Consider the following 25,078-nt stretch of genomic DNA (forward strand, 5'->3'; position numbering starts at 1 on the left):
ACTTCTAGCTGAAGCTTGATAATTATTATATGGCTCAGCAATATCTTATTTAAGTAATATTGTTCCTTATGAAGTACCTTGAGTAATTATTTGCAATATTCTGATTGATGGTAACAAAGGATTCCAAAATTGAGGAACCTTAACATTTTCCGTCTCTATGTCGGTGGCCTGTGGTGCAGCCACATTTGGCAATGAGCCACTGCGAAACGTGCCCAGCCCTTGCTGAGAAGGTCGGAGTGACGCTTCATTTGTTTCAGGGGTCTTGGGTGGAGCTTTGTTTCTGGTACGCCTGGTACTTGAATTAACCTGAAACCACGGATCTTCACCATCTCTAACTTTATTTTTCTATTTTATGAAACTTTTTTTTTCTTTTTTCAATATTGAAATTTTCAATAATATATGTTTTTTTTTCTACCTATTCTAGTAATCTCAAGGGGTTAATCTAGATTCACCGAGCCAGTAGGTAAGCTCACGGGGCTCAAACCGGGGGTGTTGCTAACACTGGCCCTAGCAAGAGCAGTGCTTCGCAGAATCTACCACCGGATCGGAAACGCGACCCACTGAGAAAAGCTGGCGAGAAACTCAGTGGGCTGTGTCTATGGGTTAATTTACTCGTCGAGCCTTTCATAGCAAGTGACGGGTTCGACGAGGGCGGTGACCGGAATAATACAAGGAAAACCATGAATAGTGTAAAAAAAAACAATTACTTTTCATTCAATAACAATAATAACTTGAATGAAGTTGCTCTCGAAATTGATGTTCAAACAATCGCAACAAATAATTATATGTGCCGAATGTCTATTAGGGTTAAATTATTTTTAAACTTATAACTGGCTATTGTGTAGAAGTTAAATGAAATACCTACACATTGACAATGACAATTGGGAAATACACATATACAAAACAATGTAGTTTTTGTTGTGTACAAATAGCATTATATTAATAATCTAAGTAGTTAAGGCGTAATAGGCATATTGCAATGATTATTGTTTACGTTGGTGGGCACATTTGACGGCCAGGAAGCGATTGTCTGAGTAAATAGGAGACATACCTTATTGGTTGCGTCGGAAACTTCACGCATAATTTTTTCAAAAGCGGCAGTTTCCTCAGCCTGCTTTTGATTATGGAGGGCAATTTTTTCACTGAATTTCCTTGGATTTGCCATGATGGCCAATACACGTTTATTTCTCGTATTTTTACATTACAATTTTCAGCGCTCAAAGATCCAAAACGCGCTTGCTGCTGTCATCTCTATCAGGCAAGCCATAGATTATATTTAACAATACATTTCGAGTACCCATAGTTCTACTCTACATCCCAAAAATGAATCGCAAAGAACGGCAACTATAAAGCCTGCACTGTACACGTACTAAAGGCAATTCAGTCCGTGACCGTGCCGCGTTTATTCTCGGTAGACTCTACCCCATGATCTGTAAGCGGAGTAAAATGTCCCTTCGGAACAAGGTGACACTTTACAAAACTTGCATAAGGCCCGTCATGACTTACGCGAGTGTGGTGTTCGCTCACGCGGCCCGCACACACATAGACACCCTCCAATCCCTACAATCCCTGCTTTTGCAGGTTAGCCGTCGGGGCTCCGTGGTTCGTGAGGAACGTCGACCTACACGACGACCTAGGCCTCGAATCGATCCGCAAACACATGAAGTCAGTGTCGGAACGTTACTTCGATAAGGCTATGCGTCATGATAATCGCCTTATCGTAGCCGCCGCTGACTACTCCCCGAATCCTGATCATGCAGGAGTCAGTCACCGTCGACGCCCTAGACACGTCCTTACGGATCCATCAGATCCAATAACCTTTGCATTAGACGCCTTCAGCTCTAACACTAGGAGCAGGCTTAGGGACCCCGGTAACCGTACTCGTCGAACTCGACAAAGAGTTCGCCGTGCAACCTAACCCATGCATCAGCCCGCTGAGTTTCTCGCCGGATCTTCTCAGTGGGTCGCGATTTCGATCCGGTAGTAGATTCATTCGCGAAGCAATTGCTCTTGAGTTGTTAGGTCTCCTTCGGAGGCGCTCGGGTAGTTGTTAGCAAATCCCACCCCTCCTGGCTGAGCCTTTGCTCGCCCACCTGTCCTGGTGAAGCTGGAAAGGCCTCCGAGCCAACAGTAATCTTTCAATCATAAAAAAAAAAAAACTGAAGGTAATGCTGATTCAAAATTATTAAATGTATGAGGTTGAATGCTATTTATATTGCAAGAAGCAAGTAAACAGACAGACAGCACTCAAGAGTCAAAAATTTTAACAAACAATTTTTGTGGAGATAAAATTTGCTAGTTTTTTAAAAAAGGTTATTTTTTTATTATTAACCCTATACTGCAGATATTTTAATGCCTCAACTTGTTACTCAGGGCCCATCTGACGTTAAATGAATACCGGAGCTCATATCTATCACATCTTGAAGCTGCCATCCACCTTGCGACATGAGGACTTGGTCTCGAATTTTTAGTATATCACCTGTCAGTTTAGTAGACCACTGACCACAGGTCAAACTGAAATGCATGACAGCTTCGTGAAACAAGAAGGTAAGATGTTGATTCATACTAGTGTGGCTATAAAGCACCCTACAACCAATGGTGGTTTATTAAATGTTTAATATCTGTGAAAGCGCACAAATGTGGGAAAATGAAACAAAGCCGCTGGACGTAACTTCTCGGGATCCTCCAAAAATTCCACTGAAAAAATCTTAGTAAATGACCACCATTTTACTGAGATTATATTTCATTCCATATCATCTCATCTCATTTCATTTCATTTCATCCCAGTTGATTAAAGTCTCAAATTAATCATCTTCATTTCATTTCACACCATTATATCATTTTTCATAAAAATATGATATAAAAATAAGCCATGACTTAAAGTCTTAGTTACCAGGTCATAAAATCCCTTAAAAAAACTTGGAATTTTTGGCGGGAACGCGAGGAGTGAAGTTGTGTGATTTGTTTTATTTTGTCTATTTAGTGTTTCTTCAGATTTAAATGTGTAATAACAGTGTTTTATTAACTGTTTAATAAAAAGTCTTAGCTATCAGATCATAAAATCCCTTAAAAAAAAGGATTGTGTGGTTTTATGAAACCACGGTAAAAGTGAAACTTTTTTTCACATTATAGACATTTAACTAAAAATTTTGAAATAATATTCCATTATGGGTATAAAAATCACTTTATCAATCTCAATTTTATACTTGGAAAATTGGAATAATAATGGGAAGGGATAAAAGTAAACTAAATCTCCAACTAATATTTTTATTGAACCCACCGTAACATTGGCCTTCGCTGTTCTGACGTGACAAGCGCCTTTCACTTTATCCCTACTCCGCGGCCGACCGTCACGCGACATGCAACACACAGACGAAAAGGTTTGAGACAATGTAATGAAAGTTTCACTTTATTATGGCTAGTCTCTGAGACTTTTTGGCGGGAACGCGAGGAGTCAAGTTGTGTGATTTGTTTTATTTTGTCTATTTAATGTTTCTTCAGGTTTAAATTGTAATATCAGTGGTTTATTAATTGTTAAGTATCTGTAAAAGTGCACAAATGGAGGAAAATGAAACAAAGCCGCTGGACGTAACTTCTCGGGATCCTCCAAAAAGTCCACTGAGAAAGTCTCAGTAAATGACCATCATTTTACTGAGATTATAATATTTCATCACATGTCATTTCATCGCATTTTATTTCATTTCACCTCATGTCATGTTTCATAATATTAATCGACTTCATTTCATTTCACTTCATATTATCATTTACAGAGTTAATTACTGAGCATTTCTGAAAATTGTTGACCGTAATTTTAAAAATCATCTTAAAATATAATATGTAGGTATATATAGTTTTTTTTTTTCGGGTAGAGGGCCGAACCTCCTACGAGGTCCCCGCGCAAAAGGGGCGCGCGGGGTATGTGAGACTCAACGATCTGCATGGTGTTGTGAGCAGACCGCGGGCCCAAGGATTTTAGGACCCACCCACTAAGCGACTCCCCTGCACTCTTACACCCGACGTCCGATCCCCTCCGAGGTCAGAACCCGGATGAGGTAGGGGGGCTACCGCGGTCAACACTACAACCAGACGGCGCGGCTCACCCCAAGGACGCCCAGCCGACGGAGCCTTCGAGGCGAATCGAAGGCTCTGAAACGTCGGCCGTCTCGGTACGGCAGCCCGTCGGGCCGCCCAGACGGTGCCGCTGGTGTCCCGGAATACCCCGCTGGACCAGAACCAGCCTGCCGGTTCGGGACGCGATACACCGTCAACCGGTCGCTCTATTCACTCCACGGCAGCGCGCTAGAGTCCTAGTAGCGCGCTAGAGTGCTGGTAGCGCGCTGCGCGGCCTCACCCCCTCAGGTCGCCCCTTGACCTTCACCGGGGGGAGGCCGCTATCTACAGGGGCCGGGACGTACGGGCGTATTCCCGCCTCCGGCCCCCGCCTCGACGGCGACGGATCGGTGCGGAAAGGGAAGACCTCTCCCTCTCTCGCTCCGCCGCCTCCTTCTGCGAGATGGTGGACTCGCAGAAGTCGAGCATCGCCTTCCAGGACGCGTCGCTGCCGAGCATCGTAGCCACGACGCGCGGCAGCGAGAGGTCCTCTCCTATGACCGCGACGAGGGCGGAGCGTTGCTCATCGAAAAAAAAAAAAAAAAAAAGGTATATATAGTTACCACGCGAAAGTAACAAAACCAGAAGTAACAAAAGGACGGGTACAGAGTTTCAATAAAATACAGATTCTATAAAACTCAATAGTTAAAACAGTATTTTACATAAAATTTTAGTCCATAAAGTTAACTATTTACAATTTTAACAAGAATATTAGGTATCTTGAACTTACCTTCATACAGGGTAACAAAATCCGGATCGAATTCGCCGCAGTGCAGGGCACAACGTTAAGTCGCGGGTGTTGTCGACACCGAAATGACATCACAACAAAATGGCGATGTGAAATGTTTTCAATAGCGTAGCCAAAAGAAAAAACACTAACTAAATTACTAGTTTAAAAAATCTTTCGACACAAAAATCGGTAACAAAATTGAATTCCATTTTGGAATTTTTTATAGGTTAATATTATTTTCCGAAAACTGATTAACTTACGACGTATTTCACTATATACTAAATAAAACATGTATTCAAAACTCTAAGTAGGTAGTGATATAAGACTATAAAAGTTTATCAATATCAGAATGTAATAAAATAAATGAGTTCAAAATCCCTGCGGTCTCAATGGGACAACTTATTTTCCTACGAAAAATTTCGTTTTTAGATTATTAATTATTTATTGTGGTTAGTGTGGTTTATTTATTGTTTTGATATTTTCTCTGATAATTAAGTAATATCAATGAAGTTACGACAGTCATGTATGTTATTTATATTATCGTAGTAAAAAAATAAAGACCAAAGTATCGGCTCGTTTAGTTTATTTTACTTATTTCCACAGTGTCATGTCCTATGGTATTTTGCTATGGGGCAATGCGCCCGATGTAGAAATGATAATTATTCTGCAGAAAAGAACTATACGTGCTATTTATAACATGCACTCAAGGGAATCCCTGAGGAAAAGAATTAAAGAAATTAAAGTTCTCACTATGCCATCCCAGTACATTTTTGAAATTTTGATGTATGATTTGATATGGGACATCAAACATTGCAGCTATAGTCAAAAAAATTAAAAAATGCTTTACTAGATTAATAAAATTACTTACTCAACCTAATTTATCTATACCGTCCCACGCTGCTAATTTAATTCATACTTACAGTGATATTAATAATGGCCAACATGGACAGTTTCCTTGGTTTTTTATTATTTATAAACTGTAAATAATTAAAAAGTAGAAATAAATCTTATTTCTTGACACTGGCTAATGCACAAACCGTACGTGACACAATAAAAAAATAGCCTGTGTTTCAAACAGAAAATTACAAAATATGTTATTACTCTATGAATTCAAAGTGCAAATTGCGATAAATGATAACGATGTGTATCATTAATTTATATTTATTAAATAAGCTATAAAATTATAGTAAGTTCTGTGAACTCAATATTCTCTGTTCTTCCTTAGTGATTTTAACGAAAATAATGGAAGAGAAATATATTTTAACTTTAGATATAGGAACTACGACAATTCGTGCGTTTATTTATAATTCTAGAGCAGAAACTGTAGGAAAAGCTGTCGATCAGGTATGTCTACGTTAGTGTTGAATAAATGTTTATTTTTATTTTATTGTGCATAGATTTCCGTAATAAATACAGTTAATACTTTAAGACAGCAGAATTAAGTTAAAAATGCGCGACGCATTAAAAAAATGGAAGTAGACTGAAATAAATTATTAAAACTTTTAGAAATAAAGTCAAATTAAACACAATAAACTAGTATTTTACCAAATTAAAAATGAAGCTTATTTGAAGAAAAATATTACATGTGTTTTAATTAAGGTGATTCTGCACTATCCCTGTCCTGGATTTGTGGAGATTAACCCAAATGAATTATGGACCTCAGTTATTTCAGTGGTGAAGAAATCATTTCAAAGTAAGTAAGCTAATAAAAAAAAAAATTTTCCTTACGTATGAGAATTATTTATAATATTATTTGTTATTGTTTCTTATTTATTAGAAGGGTGAACAAGCTTTCAGTTTACCTTTTGTTAAGTATTTAGAAGAGACTAAGCCACTTACCTTGAAGCATAAGGTCCAAATCTTAACTGTTTAGCCTATCCCATGAAATAGGAATTCTGGTTTTAGTTACCAGTTTTTTTACCTAAGCTTGAGCCTTGAAAGACCATGCCAGTGTAGCCTACCAGTGTGATATTTCACTTGAATGATTTTTGTGCCATGTAAGCAAAACATCAATTCGGGGTGTGGTTTAGGTTTTTCCCTAAATATAATTGTTTGTCGGACCCAATGTCTGGAACACCTTAGCAATGTGACAATTTTTCCATATTTATACTGTTATTGTATTTTGAAAGTCAGCTTTCGGCAAATATTGTAATTCAGAGCGGATCTGACTTGTACTTAACAGTAGGCAAAGAAATATGAAGCCTATTAAGGCCAAAGTTTGCCCTAGAACTCTAATTGTGTGAACTCTAATTCTCTCTGGCAGATTATTTTTTTTAGATGCTCAGATAAATGAGACAGAGAAAACAGCTGATTAATACAAACAAAAAAAACTAAATAAAGATAAAATCTTGCACTCATGAACCCGCTACCTTTAGTATGGGAACCCTACATGCAATGGCATACATGGAGAAACACACAAGATGCAGCACTAAATGAACATTCATTATTAAAAGTAACATTTCTTTTCAATAGATGCCAATCTTTCGGCTGGTCAGATCACAGCAATGGGTATATCTACTCAAAGGAGCACATTCATCACGTGGTCTCGTACAACTGGCAAGCATTTTCACAATTTTGTAACTTGGAAAGACTTAAGAGCTGACAGTCTTGTCAAACAGTGGAACAAGTCTTATACATGGAAGGTACATATAGGTATATTACTTATTGTTAACCAAATGAAAAAACAAGTACAAAATAATGATTTTATTTAATATGAGCTCTGTAAGGATCATTTCTATTTATTACCACTTCTTCAAATGTTATTCAGGTTAATAATTAAAATCATTTTCATGGTTTTTAATTTCTCATATATTTTGAATACTTTACTTTTTTGTGGTCATGTATGATGAAGGTATTGTTATGCATTGAATTCTTGAAAATTGTCAATTACCTTTTTCCGCTTCGCTTCAGGTAATCCGTTCGCTGTTTTGCTTCGAGTAGTTCCGATTACTATCTGACTTTGTGCCATCTCTGCAACACTTTTATTGTCGATACGACATTCCTAGATTTATCGAGAACATTCTGGGCAAGTCGAATGTGTGTTTCCGATATCTGACAATAGATGGCGTTGTACTTCTCGAGTTCTCGATGTTACCATACCATTCTTTAATATTAGTTTCTGCTATTCGGCGATAGATGGCGTTACTCTTACAGGCGTAACAATATTATTCATCAACATTTTGCTGACCACTGTCTTATAAGAAAAATTGCGGTCGATATTAACATTTGGTGAAGCTAGTATAGCTCTTTAAGGGTACTAGTAGATGGTAGGCATATAAATAAAAAAATATATATCTTTGCATACAGAACGAATTAACAGTATACATATTGAGGTCAGAAAACCATGGCCCTCACAGAAAACAATCATTCACATAAAAAACAATGGTTAAATTAATACTATTTAAAGTAAGTACTTTTAGCATAATTCGCCAATACTTCTTGGAGGTTGACAGTCAGCTCTTTAAACCACAGTGTATCCAGAGCAAGACTGGACCAATTCTCATAATTTTTGTAGGCATTGCGTCATTCCACTTTGTACCATTCAAGATAGAGCGAAAAAAATTCCTATGGGCATTGTAAATAGCAAATTGGAATGAGCACCTTAGTGCTTAGTGTTCTTCTTCGTTCATTCTTCGCTTGCCAGATGATTCAAAAGTAGCCTGTATAATGGCTAGGTATTCTGAACAAACAATACATATGTTGGCAGTATGTATATCATATTCATTGGAAGAAAGCAGAATATCATGACAAGATAAGGCTTTCATTTGAATCACTTTTCTTTGCTACGATGAACACCCTTTCATCTGTATCTACCGGGAGTACTCTGAGAAATTATTATATTACCTATTTTGTATCTTCGCACTCTACCACCTTCCGTCGGAGCATATAGTATTGCCGATAGTAATGAAAGACAGTGACTCCCTGCGAGGCTGGTTGTATGTGCGTCTCCTCTTCGATAGAATAAAGAAAACTATCAGTTCAATAAAGCTATAAGGTCATACTTCGAAATACTCAGTTGACATAGATTGTGTGAATTTCAAGTCAACAATTTCGGTAATGAGGGAAAGAGGACATTTAACTAGATTTATAGGACAGAACTGATTTGGCTATCGGTCGTTAAATTTTAGTACATAGATAGCTTAGCGTTAACGTATTCTATTTTGATACCTGATATTCAATTCCCTGTGGCATCCCTAAGATTATAGCTTAAAAGGAGCGCCTACGACTTCACCACGCTGTGGCGCGTCTTGGCTATGACCTATGACAAGTAGACTCGTAATACCAACACTAAAACAGATGATTTGTTTCAGTTATTTAAATTCAGCGCCTACGTTCTATATTTGGTGTCACGGAGCAAAAGATTCAAAGCCGGAAGTGTATTCAAATTTATGAATACGCAGGTAAATATTTTTTAAATGAATAAATTAAATATTAAGGACGTTGGGATTTTGACTCATTGTGACGCAAAACTTTTATGTTAATACAAAATTGAAAACAACAAGAATATTAAGTCCATTTACATTAAACGGTCTATATTATTATGTATAATAAAAATTAAATCGCTGGATATAAACTTAGAAATGTAGTGATTTTAGAAACTTAGTGTATGCAATAAAGGTAAGGTAAGAAAGGTTTCAAGTCGGTTTACACGCTTAAATTATTTGTCTATAAATATTCAAAATCAAACATAGGGAGATACATCAGATCCAAGAGCCCTTGCTTTACACACGTTTAGCTCTAACACTAGGAGTAGGGACCGCGGTAACCATACTCGTCGAACTCGGCAAAGAGTGCAACCTAACCTATGCATCAGTCCGCTGAGTTTTTCGTCGGATCTTCTCAGCGGGTCGCGATTCCGATCCGGTAGTAGATTCATTCGCGAAACAGCTACTCTTGAGTCGTTAGGTCTCCTTTGGAGACGCGCGGGTAGCTGTTAGCAAATCCCACCCCTCCTGCTTGAGCCCTTGCTCACCCACCTGCCCTGGTAAAACTGGAAAGGCCTCCGGGCCTCCAGTAACTTCTCAACCATAAAAAAACTTTCATATAGTTTTAGTTGCAGTACTTTTTCTTAGTTTTTTTTGTGTCTAACGATAGTCCTGTAATAACATGCAGCTTAATTGTATTTGTTTTGGCTTTTTTGCCATTATTAAAACTACTTTACGGTTTAATCGCATTTAATTTTCGACAATTTGAATACTTTACAGCTCTCTGTCATTTACTGCGGAATTTATCACCTATTCAAATACTGCAATATGTAGTTTATTCGTTCATCGCTTTGCTTATTATTAAATTAACAAGAGAAAAAGAATACCATGACGATGATAATGTGAAAATTTTCAATGTAAATTCCCATTTAAAAGCTTTAGACCCCCCCCGCCCCCCCTAAAATAGCATTTATATTATGTTATTTAAATATTAAAGTTCCTTGTTTATGGCCTAATCTCACGTTTATTATTTTCATTATAATAATTCCGACCTTTCTGTATGTACCTACATGTTTCTATTTAGTTATAACGCTAAATGTTAAATTAATCAGTAGAAATTTCACTAGTAATACTTAAAGATTACATTTTTTGTTGTTGGTAAAATCTTCTGTTTCAAGCAGATTTTTTGAAATATAATAATAAACTAGCATGTGTATTTTTGATTAAAAAAATTGAAGGCCGGTGAAACTGCGAAGAAACGTTGTTGTCTAACGAAACGGAAATTTAATTACGAGCTTGAACGAGATTAATTTAAGGCGGTATAAAAATAACTTATTTGAATCAGGAAACATAAGTCGTTTTTTTTTCTTTTTTTTTTTGTTACCTTTTACGACTTAACATTTGAGGTATCTTGGTTATTTCAAATACTATTCTATAGTAATAAATACTCTTTGAAATTCGATAAGTTTTAGATTATTCTTGTTTTTCTACACTTTTCTTTTCTTATGATATTTTGTGTACATAGTTTGACAATAGCTGTCCGCTTCCTTATTAGCGTACAATACTCGTAGCAGGCGCGGGATACGAAATGGGTTTATTTAACGTAGGTATTTGGCGGTAGTCACAGCGGGACTTAACTAGTTTAACAAGATAAAAACAGAATCATTTTCTTATATACTATATATAACTCAATTCGTTTCACTTTTTTGACGTATTTTTTTAAATTGGTAAACTTCATAGCTGGGTTTTTAAAAGTAAAGCACAAGGAAAGAGGATTTTTTTTTAATTTTGAAAATCTAAATAAGAAATGAATAAAAACAATTAAAATTCGTTGAATTGTACATAATACGCAAAAAACAGCCCCGAATAGAGATCTTTTTGCCTTTTCCCCTACCCGATTGTTGGTAGTCTAAGGGGTTATTCCAACTACGTGCGGACGGTAGGTGAGCTCACAGCTCACCTGGTGTTAAGTGGTTACTGGAGCCCATAGACATCTACAACGTAAATGCGCCACCCACCTTGAGATATTAAGTTCTAAGATCTCAGTATAGTTACAACGGCTGCCCTACCCTTCAGACCGAAACACATTACTGCTTCACGGCAGAAATAGGTAAGGCGTTGGTACCTACTCGCGCGGACTCACAAGAAGTCCTACCACCAGTAATTACGCAAATTATAATTTTGCGGGTTTGATTTTTATTACACGATGTTATTCCTTCACCGCGGAAAATGAATCGTGAACATTTATTGAGTACGTATTTCATTAGAAAAATTGGTACCCGCCTGAGATTTGAACACCGGTGCATCGCTCAACACGAATGCATCGGACGTCTTATCCTTTAGGCCACGACGACTTCAAGTGAAGTGTAAGATGGAAAAAAAACATTATATCGAGGGGCGAAAGACTTTATTTTAAGCGGCATTTATTTTTGTTATTAAAGGTCCGTTTCATTTGGTATTAGCATTCACAATTCGATGTTTATACCTGGATTTCAATTAAGTTTATTCCATTCAAATAGTTAAAGAAGAAAACTTCTTGTTATGGTATTTTTTTTCAAATTTTAACCGTTACTATAAATTGTGGCATTTCGAAGTTCAATATAAAATGTAATTATATTATAACATTATTAAATAATCATAGATAACTTAGTTAAAAATGTTTTACTAAATATGTACACCTTTTAAATTGAACTAAAAACTTATTTTATTTCCCTGTATCGTCATCCTATTCTGAGTCATATTAAAAATTTCAAGACCCCATCTCATTAAAGCAATTACTATGAACTCATTTAAAATTTCCATTTTAACATACTTGTACATATGATACAAGAGATCAGAATAATAAAATTGTTTGTATAAATGAACCGCTTTTTCCAGACCTCGCTGAGATTGAATTGGGTTCTTCAAAATGTAGTTGCGTTAAGAAACGCTGTACAAAACAACGACGCAATGTTTGGAACCTTGGACACGTGGTTATTATATAAATTGACAGGTAATTATGCTTAAAGCCTTGAAAACCTTAGGAGTAAGAAACACTGACCTTGTTAATTATGTTGTTTTTAATTATTTTTCACCTAATTAATTAAATTAATTATGAATTTAATGTTTTTTTTATGTCAGGCTACGTATCATACGGGGTGTAATTTAAATAATATAATAAAATTTAAACGCAAATTAAAATTTAATGATCTTAGATTGTATGCTTAAAGCATAATTTTTAATAGCCTAAAAACTAAAAACGAATTATTGGGACATCGTATCGTATCGGACTGAGTAACCCAAGCCTTAAAATAGAGTGTTTCGCTCCATCGGCAATCCACCATCCAATCCAATCCAAATCAAGCTTTAACTAGAATCTACACGTCTCTATATCTATGAAGAATACTCGGGATGGTCAACCAATTTACGTCTTGTTTATTGTCAAATCATTTTAGCCAATCCGTCATAAAGTCAAGAAGCTCCATTGATGGCCCGTCGAGCTCACGATTAACTTCAATTGAAATCGTTAAGGGCCTCATTAGCGCGGCGATCTTTATTGTGTCCATAAACTCTGATAACCATTTAACAGCAAGCAATCTTTAGGTTATGTCCGGCAAAAAAAAAAAACAACAATCGGTCCAGTGTTAGCGGTTGAATTTGTAATTTATATAACAACATTGAAATGTGTTTTTATGGCGGTAGCTATCATACAAGACCTTATGAAGAGAGACCTATGCGACCTTAGAACTTATATCTCAAGGTGGGTGGCGCATTTACGTTGTAGGTGTCTGTGGGCTCCAGTAACCACTTAACACCAGGTGGGCTGTGAGCTCGTCCACCCATCTAAGCAATAAAAAAATATATACAATACAAGATATTTGACAGATACCCGAATCTCGCTTACGACATTTTCAATATAGGCTTGCACAATACAAGTTCCGAACAACAACAGCCCACTGAGTTTCTCGCCGGATCTTCTCAGTGGGTTGCGTTTCCGACCCGGTGGTAGATTCTGGGAAGCACTGCTCTTGCTAGGGTTAGTGTTAGCAACGTCGTCAAGTTTGAGCCCCGTGAGCTCACCCACTAATTCGGCGAATCTAGTATATAACCCTTGAGGTTACTAGAATAGGATGAAAAAACAACAACAGCTTTTGGACTGTCGGTCTCCCAGCAATATCTTATGCACGGCGGAAGGTATTTTCTTAGTTGTTAATGGTCTCAAACTTACGAATAGGATTTTATACGAATTTACGAACTCTTCTAATCGTGTCGTTGCTGCGCGAAAAAAAGGATAAATCCACGAACTAACGCAGCTTCGATAGCTTAATGCTATTTTATACGTAAAATAATTTGTTGTGATTATTACCTATATGGGTATAATAAAATTCGAAAAAATAATTTTTGGTGTTAAACACGATTCCTTTTTGTTCAGGTCAACGTATTCACATGACCGATGTTTCTTCGGCATCCGCTACAGGCTTCTACGATCCGTTTACGATGCAGTGGGCCGGCTGGGGAACACTCTTATTAAATATTCCGATTTCCTCTTTGCCGACGGTCGTGGACACGGCCGGCGAACACTTCACCAGCACGGCGCCGGATATATGGGGTCATGCCATTCCGATCAGAAGCTGCGTGAGTAACCTCTATATACAACACACACACACACACTCACGCACGCACACACGCACACACAAACACACACACACACACACGCACACACACGCGCGCGCGCACACACACACACACACACACGCACACACACACAATGTTTCGATCGCGATTCTTATAGTTATGTCGTTTCTCGAATCTACCCTACAACTTATCTTTGGGAATTGCTCCAGTACAAGCAAAAATAAATTCTGAAATTTTTATCGTTCAACATACTCGAGGTAGATACTTCATAAATCATAGACACGAATAATACATATTATTTAACATCTTACCACACGTCGAATTTAAGACCCGATGTCGTTGTATGAACCTATTTTAAACAATAGCAATATCTACGCTATCGGTCGAAAGATAATTGCCAGGTGCTTGCAGACATTATTGTATCGCGGCCAGGAATATAAATAACATTGTATTTATGCAGAGATTGGTTGACATTTACATTATTATTCTAGACATGTTTATGTTTAACAATAACATTGTCTCGTTTTGTAAAGTTATAGGTATCCATTCCTACAGTATTTGTTGATAACCTTTGACAGCCTTTACTGTCGAATAAAAACTAACGAGCAACTGAGTTAAAAGTGATTGGTTATTGGCGCCAATGGACACCAAGACACTGATATCGGGGTAAATTCCCTAAATAATTATAATTTGATTAATTGAATTCCCTTTAATAAATTCTTGAAATTAATATTCGCAGGAAGTTTGTGATAGTTTGGTCATTGTACTCCGAGGAGTTGAATTTCTTTTATGAAAATACATATATTATGATATTTCAATCATTTTTTTTTTGTTTTTACTAGATATTATATTATGGTGACAGCTTTCGTATGGTCACAGTTCCAAATTCAATTTCAAACAAACTTGTCGTAGATTCGAGATTTTTATTATCATGCTTAATTTCTCAAATGTGTGAACTTTAAAAACAAAATAGCGAAACTCCTAAATGAACCAAAATTAAAATGGAACTGTCAACCCCAGCTAATCTAATACATCACTCATCATCATCAGCCTATACTAGTCCACTGCTGGACATAGGCATCTCCAATTGCACACGATCCTCTGCTTCTCTCATTCAGATTTTGCCAGCTACTCTCACAAATCAATCCCTCTCATCTAATATCTTCTACACCATATTTCGTAACAATTGTTACACGCTGGGGTTCGGGATAAATAAAATTCTACCAAAGTATAACTAAAAAAACTGTAATCAACACTTAGAACACTTAAAACACTCAACAAACACTTTAAAACTCTCAATGCGCTTGTTCCGCTTCGCTTCAGGTGATCCGTTCGCTGTTTTGCTTCGAGCAGTTCCGATTACTGACTGACTGCGTGCCATCTCTACAACGATTTTATAGCCGATACCTCATCCCTATAATTATCGAGAATATTCCACACATCTCTAGTAGTAGTTTCCGCTATCTGACAATAGATGGCGTTGTACTTCTCGAGCATTCTAGTTGCTACTAGATCCTTCGATATTCGTTCGACTATTCGGAGATAGATGGCGTTACTGTTACCGGCGTAACTATGAATGGGTTTAAAACTAATAATGTTCATATAGATGGCCGATCAAACGGCGTCGATGTGGGGCTCGTGTTGTTTTGACGTTGGTGACATCAAACTGACAATGGGAACGGGGACGTTCTTTAATATAAACACCGGATCGGCACCTCACGCGAGCGTGTCCGGCCTGTACCCGGTGGTCGGCTGGAGGCTCGGCGACGAACTGGTGTATTCCGCGGAAGGAGCGAACAACGATACGGCTTCTATAATTAAATGGGCACAAAATTTAGGTTCGTTTTGGTTAAATTTTATACATACATATCGAGCGGCGAAAGGCTTTTGGTTTAAGCGACATTTCGCTTTGTGGCGGTAGCCATCATACAACGCAAGATATTTGACAGAGGCCTGAATCTCGCTTACGACATTTTCAAGTTACAAGTTTCGAACAACAACATTCGGACCGTCGGTCTATCGAGCAATATCACCCGCTCGGTGGAAGATCTTCTCTTTGTCGTTTAAGCTTAATACGCGATATTTAACTTTGTAATTATTATTAAAGATGCATTTTATTTTGCTGGTGGCATCAACAGTTCGATGTTTTTAATTGAACTTTAATTGAGTTTACTTCATTTAAATAGCTGAAGAAGTTTTTTTAATGCTATTTTTCCGCCCTCTCCCTTTACTCATGTAAAGTTGCAAAAATGTCGCTTAAACCAAATAGCCTTTCACCTATCGAATATGTTTTATACGACTGTTTTATATGTATACTTATTTAGGATGTACCAAAAAATAAACCAGTCAAGGCGGTGCGTTACAATTATATTCGTCAAGATTTTATATTCTGGTAATTTGATAAATAAAGTAAAATCTGTATGTGTTCGAGGAAGGAAAACGATTAAAAGGATCATAGCAATCTCGCTAATAATATTCTAAAGGCAAATTGTGTAGATATACAAGTTCTGGGCAAGTCTTCAGACCGTGGGTATACCGTGCACCAAGTGCTCATTAGAAGATTTCCCCTTTATCGTTTCGTAAAAGCATTTATTTCAGAGGAATAACATTTTACAACAAATAAATAAATATTTACTAACGATCACGCCACGTTAATTGGTCCCGTGATAAGTTCGTAAAGAACTTGTGTTACAGGTACCAGATAACGGAAATAAATGTAAGATTTTTATTATACACCTGCATATATTTAATATACATCCATAACCCTGGAAAATACATTTATATTTATCATACAAATATCTTCCCTTGGCGGGATTCGAATCCGCGACCCCCTTATGTAGTGACCATGTCACTTACCACTACACCAGACGGCCGTTAAACAATAAGAAATCGTGTAATGAATATTTATCTTCATAAATATTTTTTTTTAAACGATTACGTAATAAGCCAGACTGTTATGTTAAATCCATTTAACCTTGTTAAGTCAAAGTACAAAGCAAACATTAAACTTAAGTTGATTAATTATCATTGCGTAGATTTGGGGGAGGCCTATGCGAAAGCAAAACAATCTTAGCCGATGTCAAATGAAAAGAAAAATGTACCTAAATATGAATTAGGGTTGTTAATAAAGGCTTCTTTATCTTTATCTTTTAACGAGCTCACGGCCCGTCTGGTGAAAAGTCGTTACGGGAGCCCATAGACATCACGTAACGTGAGTGCCGACGCGAGGTAGATGTTTCATTAATATTTTTTGTGGTCATTTATTTTCAATGTACTGAAACGGTTTTATTAGTTGTAGTAGCACTTCTTGAGAGTCCGCACGGGTAGGTGCCACCACCCTGCCTATTTCTGCCGTGAAGCAGTAATGCGTTTCGGTTTGAAGGGTGGGGCAGCTGTCGTAACTATACTGAGACCTTAGAACTTATGTCTCAATGTGGTTGGCGCATTTACGTTGTAGATGTCTATGGGCTCCAGTAACCACTAAACATCAGGTAGGCTGTCGTCGTCAGGAGCTCGTCCACCCATTAAAGCAGTAAAAAAAACCAGTCTTTAAATTAACAATGATATATTTCAGGTTTATTTATCAGTCCGCAAGAGACTGCGGACATAGCTAATTCAGTAACGGATACGGATGGCGCCTTCTTCATTCCCGCTTTTAGTGGATTAGGGGTAATTCTTTTTAATTTAGATAATCATAAGTTTTAGTGCAATTTAAATTATTTAAATAATAATAGAATATTAACTGCAGGATGAACATATTGGGGAAATATTACATAGTATAACGTTACACACCCCTGATCTAGTCAGTATTTTATTTTATTCCCCTATACTCCTAGTTCAATTTATCTTGTAATACAAAATTTTAACAGTCTGAGTGAAATTATCCGTACGTACATCAGTGTCCAGTTATTTTAAAGATTAATCTATATTTTAATTTAGGGTAATCTATGTAATATTTAAGGGGTGTCTTTTGCTACTCGATTATATTATCTTTCATAAAACCTATCACATGGAACGCGCTACTACTATGCGCTACTTTTGTCAGTCCCCAAAATGACATCGATAGCGTCCGTAAAATGAGGGGAAAGGAGCCTAGAGACATCAGTCTCCCTCTGCCACGTACTGACTTTAAACGATAAGGAGATGCACGCATTGACTTATGCTTTTTTAAAAGTCCCATGACTGACTTATCATTTTGTGTGGCAGTCAAAACCGTGTTCATTCCTCGTTGCGGGAGGCGACTATATCCACATTTCTATGAGTATAGGTATATTAAAAAACGGACTTTTGTGAGGCCTATATAGGTCTCATACGCACTGTAAACAAGTCCAATCTGGCCTCAAAAAGACCTCATATGTACTGGCTGAAAATCCCCCAAAAATAGTCCCGCAGTCAATCGAACGAAGCTCTAGTACAAAGGTTCACATACTTATTTTATCTACTGCCCACTTTGAGAGTAAATTATTTTTAGCGCCCCCAATTTTTTACCTACTTAAAAACCACTACAGAGATAGCTCAGTCGGTATCTAAGAGTCCTCCTAGATGAAATTACAAATCAATTCCCAAGCCCCTACACAATGCACCCATTATTTTTTCTGGGTCTTTTACCGCCCCACTGCAGGCCTACAGCGCCTGCAAGGGAGCGTCACGCCCACTTTGGGAAAGGCTGCTCTAGTATAACTGGTTTTTTTTTTATTTTCGTATTATCTTTCAGCCCCCATATAACGACGGTACAGCCGCTTCAGGTTTCATAGGCATGAAGCCATCGACAACAAAAGCGCATTTGGTTCGCGCGTTACTAGAGTCATTAGCGTTTCGTACCGCGCAATTATATCAGTGTGTGCGTAATGAAACCGATTACACGTTTCATTCTATAAGGTGCGTCCTGATTTTTTTATTCTTGACAGGTAAATTATGAAATGTATACACTAAGTACAATTAAAACGTGTCCAGACTAAATGTAGAAGTCGTCATGACCTAAAAGATAATACGCCCGGTATTACATACTCGATGCGACTGTGTCGGTGTTCAAATCCCGCAAGCAGTGGCGTAGCGAGCTTAACTCGCGACACAATAACTTTTTAGCGCTCCTATATAAACTAATAGTGTTCCTTTTATTTACGAAATGAAATCGCTTATATTAAAAATAAAATAAATTGTTGTTTTGCGGACCATTTGCGCCCCTTTGTGAGTAGCGCTCGCGGCATGATGCTCCTCTTGCACCCCCCCCCTCGCTACGCCACTGCCGCGCAAGCAAAGTCGTTTTTTTTTGTAATGAAATAGGTACTTAACACGTTCACGACTACCTTCCATGATGAAGAAATGACATCGTGCAATAAAAATCAAAGCTGCAAAATAATTTGAATTTAAATAGATCATCATCATAGTCGGTTACCTCTTGGCAGAGCAGTCGTGGTCATGTGGAATTCTTGTTTATTAAAGCCTTAAGACTGATCAGGAGAAATATCTTACTAAAACTCCGCTTAACGAATGTGTGCACCAAGCCTCAGTTCGCAAACTATGGAGAACATATGTCAAGGCTTTAATAAATAAATAGTAAATATGCAATTGAGCTATGTCAAAATAAAAACCTTCCTTGAAACAGTAACCACGGAACTAAGTTTCAAGTCATTAAGGTAAACTGTCTTCAAACGCATAGAATACAATTTCCTATTTTAAATACTGAAAGAAGTTATATTTTTAGTTTTCAAACAAATATGAACATTTCTGTGTCTCCTACAACCATAACCATTGATATTTTGATAAATTTGGTGCTCAGTAGAATAAATTGTTTCAAATGTTTTACAGGCTAGACGGTGGTGTGTCTAACAATGATTTCCTCGCCCAACTGGTTTCGGACTTAACGGGTCTACGCGTGGAGAGACCCGTGCACGTAGAGATGTCCTCTTTAGGATGCGCGCATATTGTTGGACTACATCTAGGTATGTTATCTGTGTTGCTTCAACAAGAATAACGTATAAACATTCAATCTATACTAATATTATACAGAGGAAAGATTTGTTTGTTTGTTTGTATTGAATAGGCTCAGAAACTACTGAACCGATTTGAAAAATTCTTTCACTGTTTGGAAGCTATACTATTTCCGAGTGGCATAGGCTATAACCTTTTTTGAAAAAAATTAGGGATACTTACTAAAATCACAAAAATGTTATCCAAGGTAAAAAAAATACCTAAAATATTCTTTTCATCGCGTGCCCTGCGAAAATTATTTATGATAGAATAAAATAATGTACTACGACTTTGTAGAACACCTTATTATAACTATTATAGTTATGCCGCAATAAGTGTTTTTTTAATAAAAAAAATAAAACAACGTCAAATATCGTTGAAATTTTTGTTAAAGACCCGAGCGGAGCCGGAGCGGTCCGCTAGTTAGTAATAAGTTTACAGTCCCTCATTCATTCACTCATTATTCTTTCATTCGATCACTCTTACTGATTTACTTTGTTGTAATTTTTTCAAATATAAATTGATTCGAAATTAATTCCGTTGGTCATGTGAGATATGAGATATCAAGTTAAAGTATCAAATATAGTTAAATAAAAAAAGGAGTTTATTGATTTCACCTCTAGCGGGCTCAAGGTACGCTGTATCGTTTGTTTGTTTTTAAATTTATATTTAGCAATGGTCTTTTACGAATATTGAATTTTACAATGTTCTGTTTCTGACAATTGTTCGCGGTAATAATTTAAGTGTCAGATATACAGTGGTGGTCATATAATTGAAAGTATAATTTCAACGTACATAAACCTAAGAGATAGATAGATAGATAAGTGTTCGTAAAAAATATACATACACATTCAAAAATTAATAATAGTATAAAATATAAGACATATCTTACTTTTAATTACAAAATGAGTCTTACACGTGTAGGAGTTTATTTAATGTTACTGGCCGCTTGGACGCCTAATTAGAAACCTTTTAAAAATCACCCATAGCTCGTTCTTTTGTTGAACTTGGAGAATTCCAAACAAAACAAAAATATTTATAATATTAAAAAAAAATTAAAAAATTACAGGTATATGGAAATCGAAACAGGAACTAAAATCTCTAAGGAAAGTGGGATGCGTGTTTCATCCACGGCCGCACGTGAAAAAATCTTACGAACACACGATCTCGATGTGGGAAGACGCCGTCACACGGATGTGCGGATGGTATTCAAGAAGCAATTCGTTGAAGTCAGTCAACGCTGTATCGGACTCCAGTGGTTGTGGAGTAGTTCCTAAGAATAGCTTTAAACTGCTAAAGAATAACGGGGACGCAGTGAAATAACGTTGGCTTTACCCGATGCTCGTGCTCGTTGCGTGCATCGTGTTACACAGATGATAATATCACAGGGAACTTTTATATATACCTAAAATAAATCAGTGTTGCCAACTCCGAAGGAAAATCAACTTGCTGCTTTATTACTTTACTTACTACTACTTTAGGAGTTGAAAATTAAAACCAAAAAAAAAAGTACTTCGAAATCAACCTGCATACTTTAAAAGGTTTAATTATTGTTAATTAGGAATTGAAGGACGATAAATTCGTTAGTCGCTGCGATCCACGAATTAAATATCTTTTGTCTCTGTCTAAATCTGGACTTTTGGACGAGGAAAATAATGTGTTTTATGAAGAATAACTAACTTTGCTGAGTAATTATTTAACGGCCGTCTGGTGTAGTGGTAAGTGACATGGTCACTACACAAGGGGGTCGCGGGTTCGAATCCCGCCAAGGGAAGATATTTGTATGGTAAATATAAATGTCTTTTCCAGGGTTATGGATGTATATTAAATATATTATTATGTATGTGTATAATAAAAAATCTTATATTTATTTCCGTTATCTGGTACCTGTAACATAAGTTCTTTACGAACTTATCACGGGACCACTTAACGGGCGTGATTGTTAGTAAATATTTAATTATTTATTTATAGAATCACAGAATACGTGCTGGGGGATGTTTTCGTATTATTCACAGAGCCTGTAGATTGGATTGGCAGCTTAACCTAGCTCATGTGCTGTGGCAACTTGCATTGTGTCTTTACTAGAACTTTCTTTTGCTTCTCATACTGAGAGATTATCGTCCAAACGAATATAAAATCCTTCTAGTAGTTGCCTAGAGGTACATCTCAGGTGTTAGTGAGCTTCTAGGCAGTCCACGGGCCAGATCAGGGTAGAGTGTTCAGCCTAATGACATATCAGTTTCGAAGATGCTGACAACTGGTTCACGAAAACGGAACCGGTTCCTAGACATCCTGTAATTTCCTTAAATTTAGGGAAAAACACGATGCTGGCATCACTGAGTGAAATTAAGATATCATTCCACTTACAATTATATAAATATTCAGACGTTTGAATACTGAAACAATCTGATAAATAGTTGTTTTCGTCATAGTCCAATAGTTACAAAGCAAATCGTTCATTTAAATTGCTCATTAGTTTTAAATTATTAAAAAAATATTGACTACGAGACCTGACTCGATATAGTGTTGCTACTAATATATTTCGGAAGACAAATTATGCTGTCTTCTAATTACCCATTAATTGTGATGTGTTAAAACCATTAGAGTGGCAAGATCCATTTTTATTTTATTTTGCACAGTATTTATGTTTTATACACTTATTTTAAGAATATTGTTTTTATTTAACTAGCATTAACTCTTTGTTGTTTTCTAATTTTTTAACCTTAAATTAACTATATGACAAGAAAATCTTTGAGATGCTAAATTGAGCTTTAAACTGTAGCAATAAATTCTCTATAGTACATTGTGCACCAAGGGAGAAAAGTAGGACATTTCCTCCCGGGGTGTAGGAAACACGCGGGATGAGATGTCCTACTTTTTCCCCGCGGTGCACATACTATTTTTTCTCCTACAAGGCCGAAAGTTCGTGGAGTACCGAGCCGGGGTCAGGGGCGAAGCCCTGGCAGGGGGTAGGGGGGCGGACCACCCCCCCCCCTTACTCATAAAAAACAATTTAACTGTTTTTTAATTTTTAAATAAACTACTACTAATTGAATAAGAACTGTCTGATGAACTCATCTTTGTTTAATACTTCACCATTAAACTTTATTGCCTTTTGTTTATTTCACTTTTACACTAAACACAATACTGCAAATTACCCGAGCACAACAATGGCGGAGAATTTTAGGTGCGTGAGAGCAGACGTAGACACTAACGCGCATGCGCACTTGTCAGTACCCAGGGAGGAAAAGTTACACTTTCTTCCCTGTAGAGCGGGAGGAAAACCGAACTTTCGGCGTAGGTAGGAGAAAAAATATGTTTGATTCTGCCAAAAATCGGTTAATATGCTTTATTGTTTTGTTAATCATTGATTTTTTTATATTATTATTTTACCGATATGGTATGGTAGGGAGTGCTGTGCTACACGGATAGTTAGAATCATGCTGTCGATTTTCAGTAACCACTTAACAACAGATGGGGTGTGATCTCGTCAACATCTTATACAGACAAAGTTCAAGCGTAAATGCGTATCATGAATAATGTATTTAATGTGTATCTCAAAAAAATTCATTCTATTTTTTTATTGCTTAGACGCTGGGTGGGCTTGCAGCCGATCTGGTATAAAGTGGTTACTGGACTTATACCTTGAGATACACTTCTGTTACAGCTTTATAAGAGTTTGTGGAAATCGGCAACTTAAATTACATAACGACGCTTGAAAGGCAAACGTGACTAAGCGACAATAACTGCTTTATACATAAATGATAGGCAATAACCATATCCGATGCGCAAAAAATATATTTCTAGGTCTATTAAAATTATTTCAATCCTACAGCTAGATTCGTTAAAATAGAAGATTTTTCAGGTATTTCAACATTAAATTAGTCTACTGTAAAGTTCACGCATTGTCGCTTAGTCACGTTTGCCTTTCAAGCGTCGATAACATAAACATTATAAAGGCGCGTCCAATCTAACGATATATCCAGAAAGTTCCTCTTGCATCCAGTGTGTCCGTAGCTTTAAGTATTGAGACTAAGGAGCCCAATTATAAAAGTAATCCTTCTTGATATAACTTAATATAATGTGACCCTTATAATTTTTCAAATAAATATGTTATACATTGTTAATATTTTACGTGAATATAATTAAAGAAACTAGTATATGCCAATGAAAAGCTATGATGTTTTAGAAATATTATTTTATGTACGCGTATTAATTTAGAGATATAAACAACCAAACCAAAAAAATATTGAGTAAACAACGCTCCTTTGTAATTCTACAAATCACTACAACAAAGTCTCTTTCTCTGTCCCTATATCGCTATGTATGCTTAAATCTTTAAAACTACGCAACGGATTTTGATGCGGTTTTTTTAATAGATAGAGTGATTGAAGAAGAAGGTTTACATGTATAATAACATCCATTAAATCGTGGAGATATTAATAATAAATTACAGTTTCCGAAGCGAAACTAGGGCGGGTCGCTAGAATTTCAATGGATGTGTTTCGTCGTTCAAGAATTCCGCTACCCACATTCGAAGTTCATCAGTTCTCTCTCTCTCTCTCCCCACCCCTCTCCCTCTCTCCCTCTTTTTAACAACAAATTTAGTAGGTGAAGGTATTTTTATGATGAATTGTTTTGGTGGCTTGTTATTATTATTTAACCCTAAATAATGGGTAGTTCGGGATTTGTTGTTGAGATAAGTATAGTACATTTCTATGTTAATTTATATGTTCCAGTAAGAAAGTAGTCGATTTGTTTCGACAGGCATGCACCAAAGCTAATTGAAACAGAAATGGATAATAAATTAAACAACATAATGTTAATTTCTTTACCAAAGATATCAAGTTAAAATAGATGTAATCGTTGCCTCTTCGCATAAGATATCTTCAAAATTTTCATTTATTTAATATCTGTCCATATGTAATAATAATCAATCTTCCTCAGTTTATTCCATTTTTACAAATACATATGCGTAACGTGAATAATCTTCATGACTGTTCACGAATGCTCAAGTCAAGGTTAGAAGCCAATTAGGGCGAGTGTACCTTTAATATGTTGCTCATATACATGTGACTAAAACAATAGTACCTACTCAGAAAGTTTTAAAAATCATTTAAACTAGGAAATCAACGGTGGTTGTTTTAAATATAATCAGTTCAAATGTAAAAAGAAAACTATTATAAAAAACGTAAATAAATTATTTTACACTACATATAAAACGTGTTTT

At 36.6% G+C, this 25,078-nt stretch overlaps 2 protein-coding genes across 8 annotated transcripts in view; one reads left to right on the forward strand and one right to left on the reverse strand.

The window, feature by feature from the left end:
- Window positions 1-4,929, reverse strand: part of LOC101746087 (CREB-regulated transcription coactivator 3) — a 32,164-nt gene extending 27,235 nt beyond the window's left edge. For 2 of the 5 annotated variants that reach the window (XM_062674018.1, XM_038017614.2), the window contains exons 1-2: window positions 1,052-1,277; window positions 139-306 (exon numbers count right to left, since the gene is read on the reverse strand). In XM_062674018.1, coding sequence (XP_062530002.1) covers window positions 139-306; window positions 1,052-1,165 — 282 coding nt within the window. In that variant the 5' untranslated portion in view covers window positions 1,166-1,277. Of the gene's footprint in view, window positions 1-138; window positions 307-1,051; window positions 1,278-4,840 lie in introns of those variants that run through there. The other 3 variants (XM_062674020.1, XM_062674019.1, XM_062674021.1) reach the window with 2 other exon arrangements.
- Window positions 4,930-5,843: 914 nt separating this feature from the next.
- On the forward strand, window positions 5,844-25,070 carry LOC101746369 (putative glycerol kinase 5). Of its 3 annotated transcripts, none has more exons than XM_004922424.5 (11): window positions 5,844-6,184; window positions 6,440-6,533; window positions 7,313-7,482; window positions 9,151-9,240; window positions 12,142-12,256; window positions 13,676-13,878; window positions 15,485-15,716; window positions 17,453-17,547; window positions 18,593-18,756; window positions 19,687-19,820; window positions 20,918-25,070. In XM_004922424.5, the coding sequence occupies exons 1-11, from the start codon at window positions 6,083-6,085 to the stop codon at window positions 21,169-21,171; spliced, it is 1,653 nt and encodes a 550-aa protein (XP_004922481.2). In that variant the 5' UTR covers window positions 5,844-6,082; the 3' UTR covers window positions 21,172-25,070. The 3 variants fall into 3 exon arrangements, with proteins under 3 accessions (XP_004922481.2, XP_021206166.1, XP_062530007.1); XM_021350491.3 differs by having other exon boundaries at window positions 5,845-6,184; window positions 6,347-6,533; XM_062674023.1 differs by lacking the exon at window positions 6,440-6,533 and having other exon boundaries at window positions 5,845-6,184.
- Window positions 25,071-25,078: the final 8 nt, after the last annotated feature.

The sequence above is a fragment of the Bombyx mori genome, chromosome 19 (genome assembly GCF_030269925.1).
Source record: "Bombyx mori chromosome 19, ASM3026992v2".
NCBI lineage: Eukaryota > Metazoa > Arthropoda > Insecta > Lepidoptera > Bombycidae > Bombyx > Bombyx mori.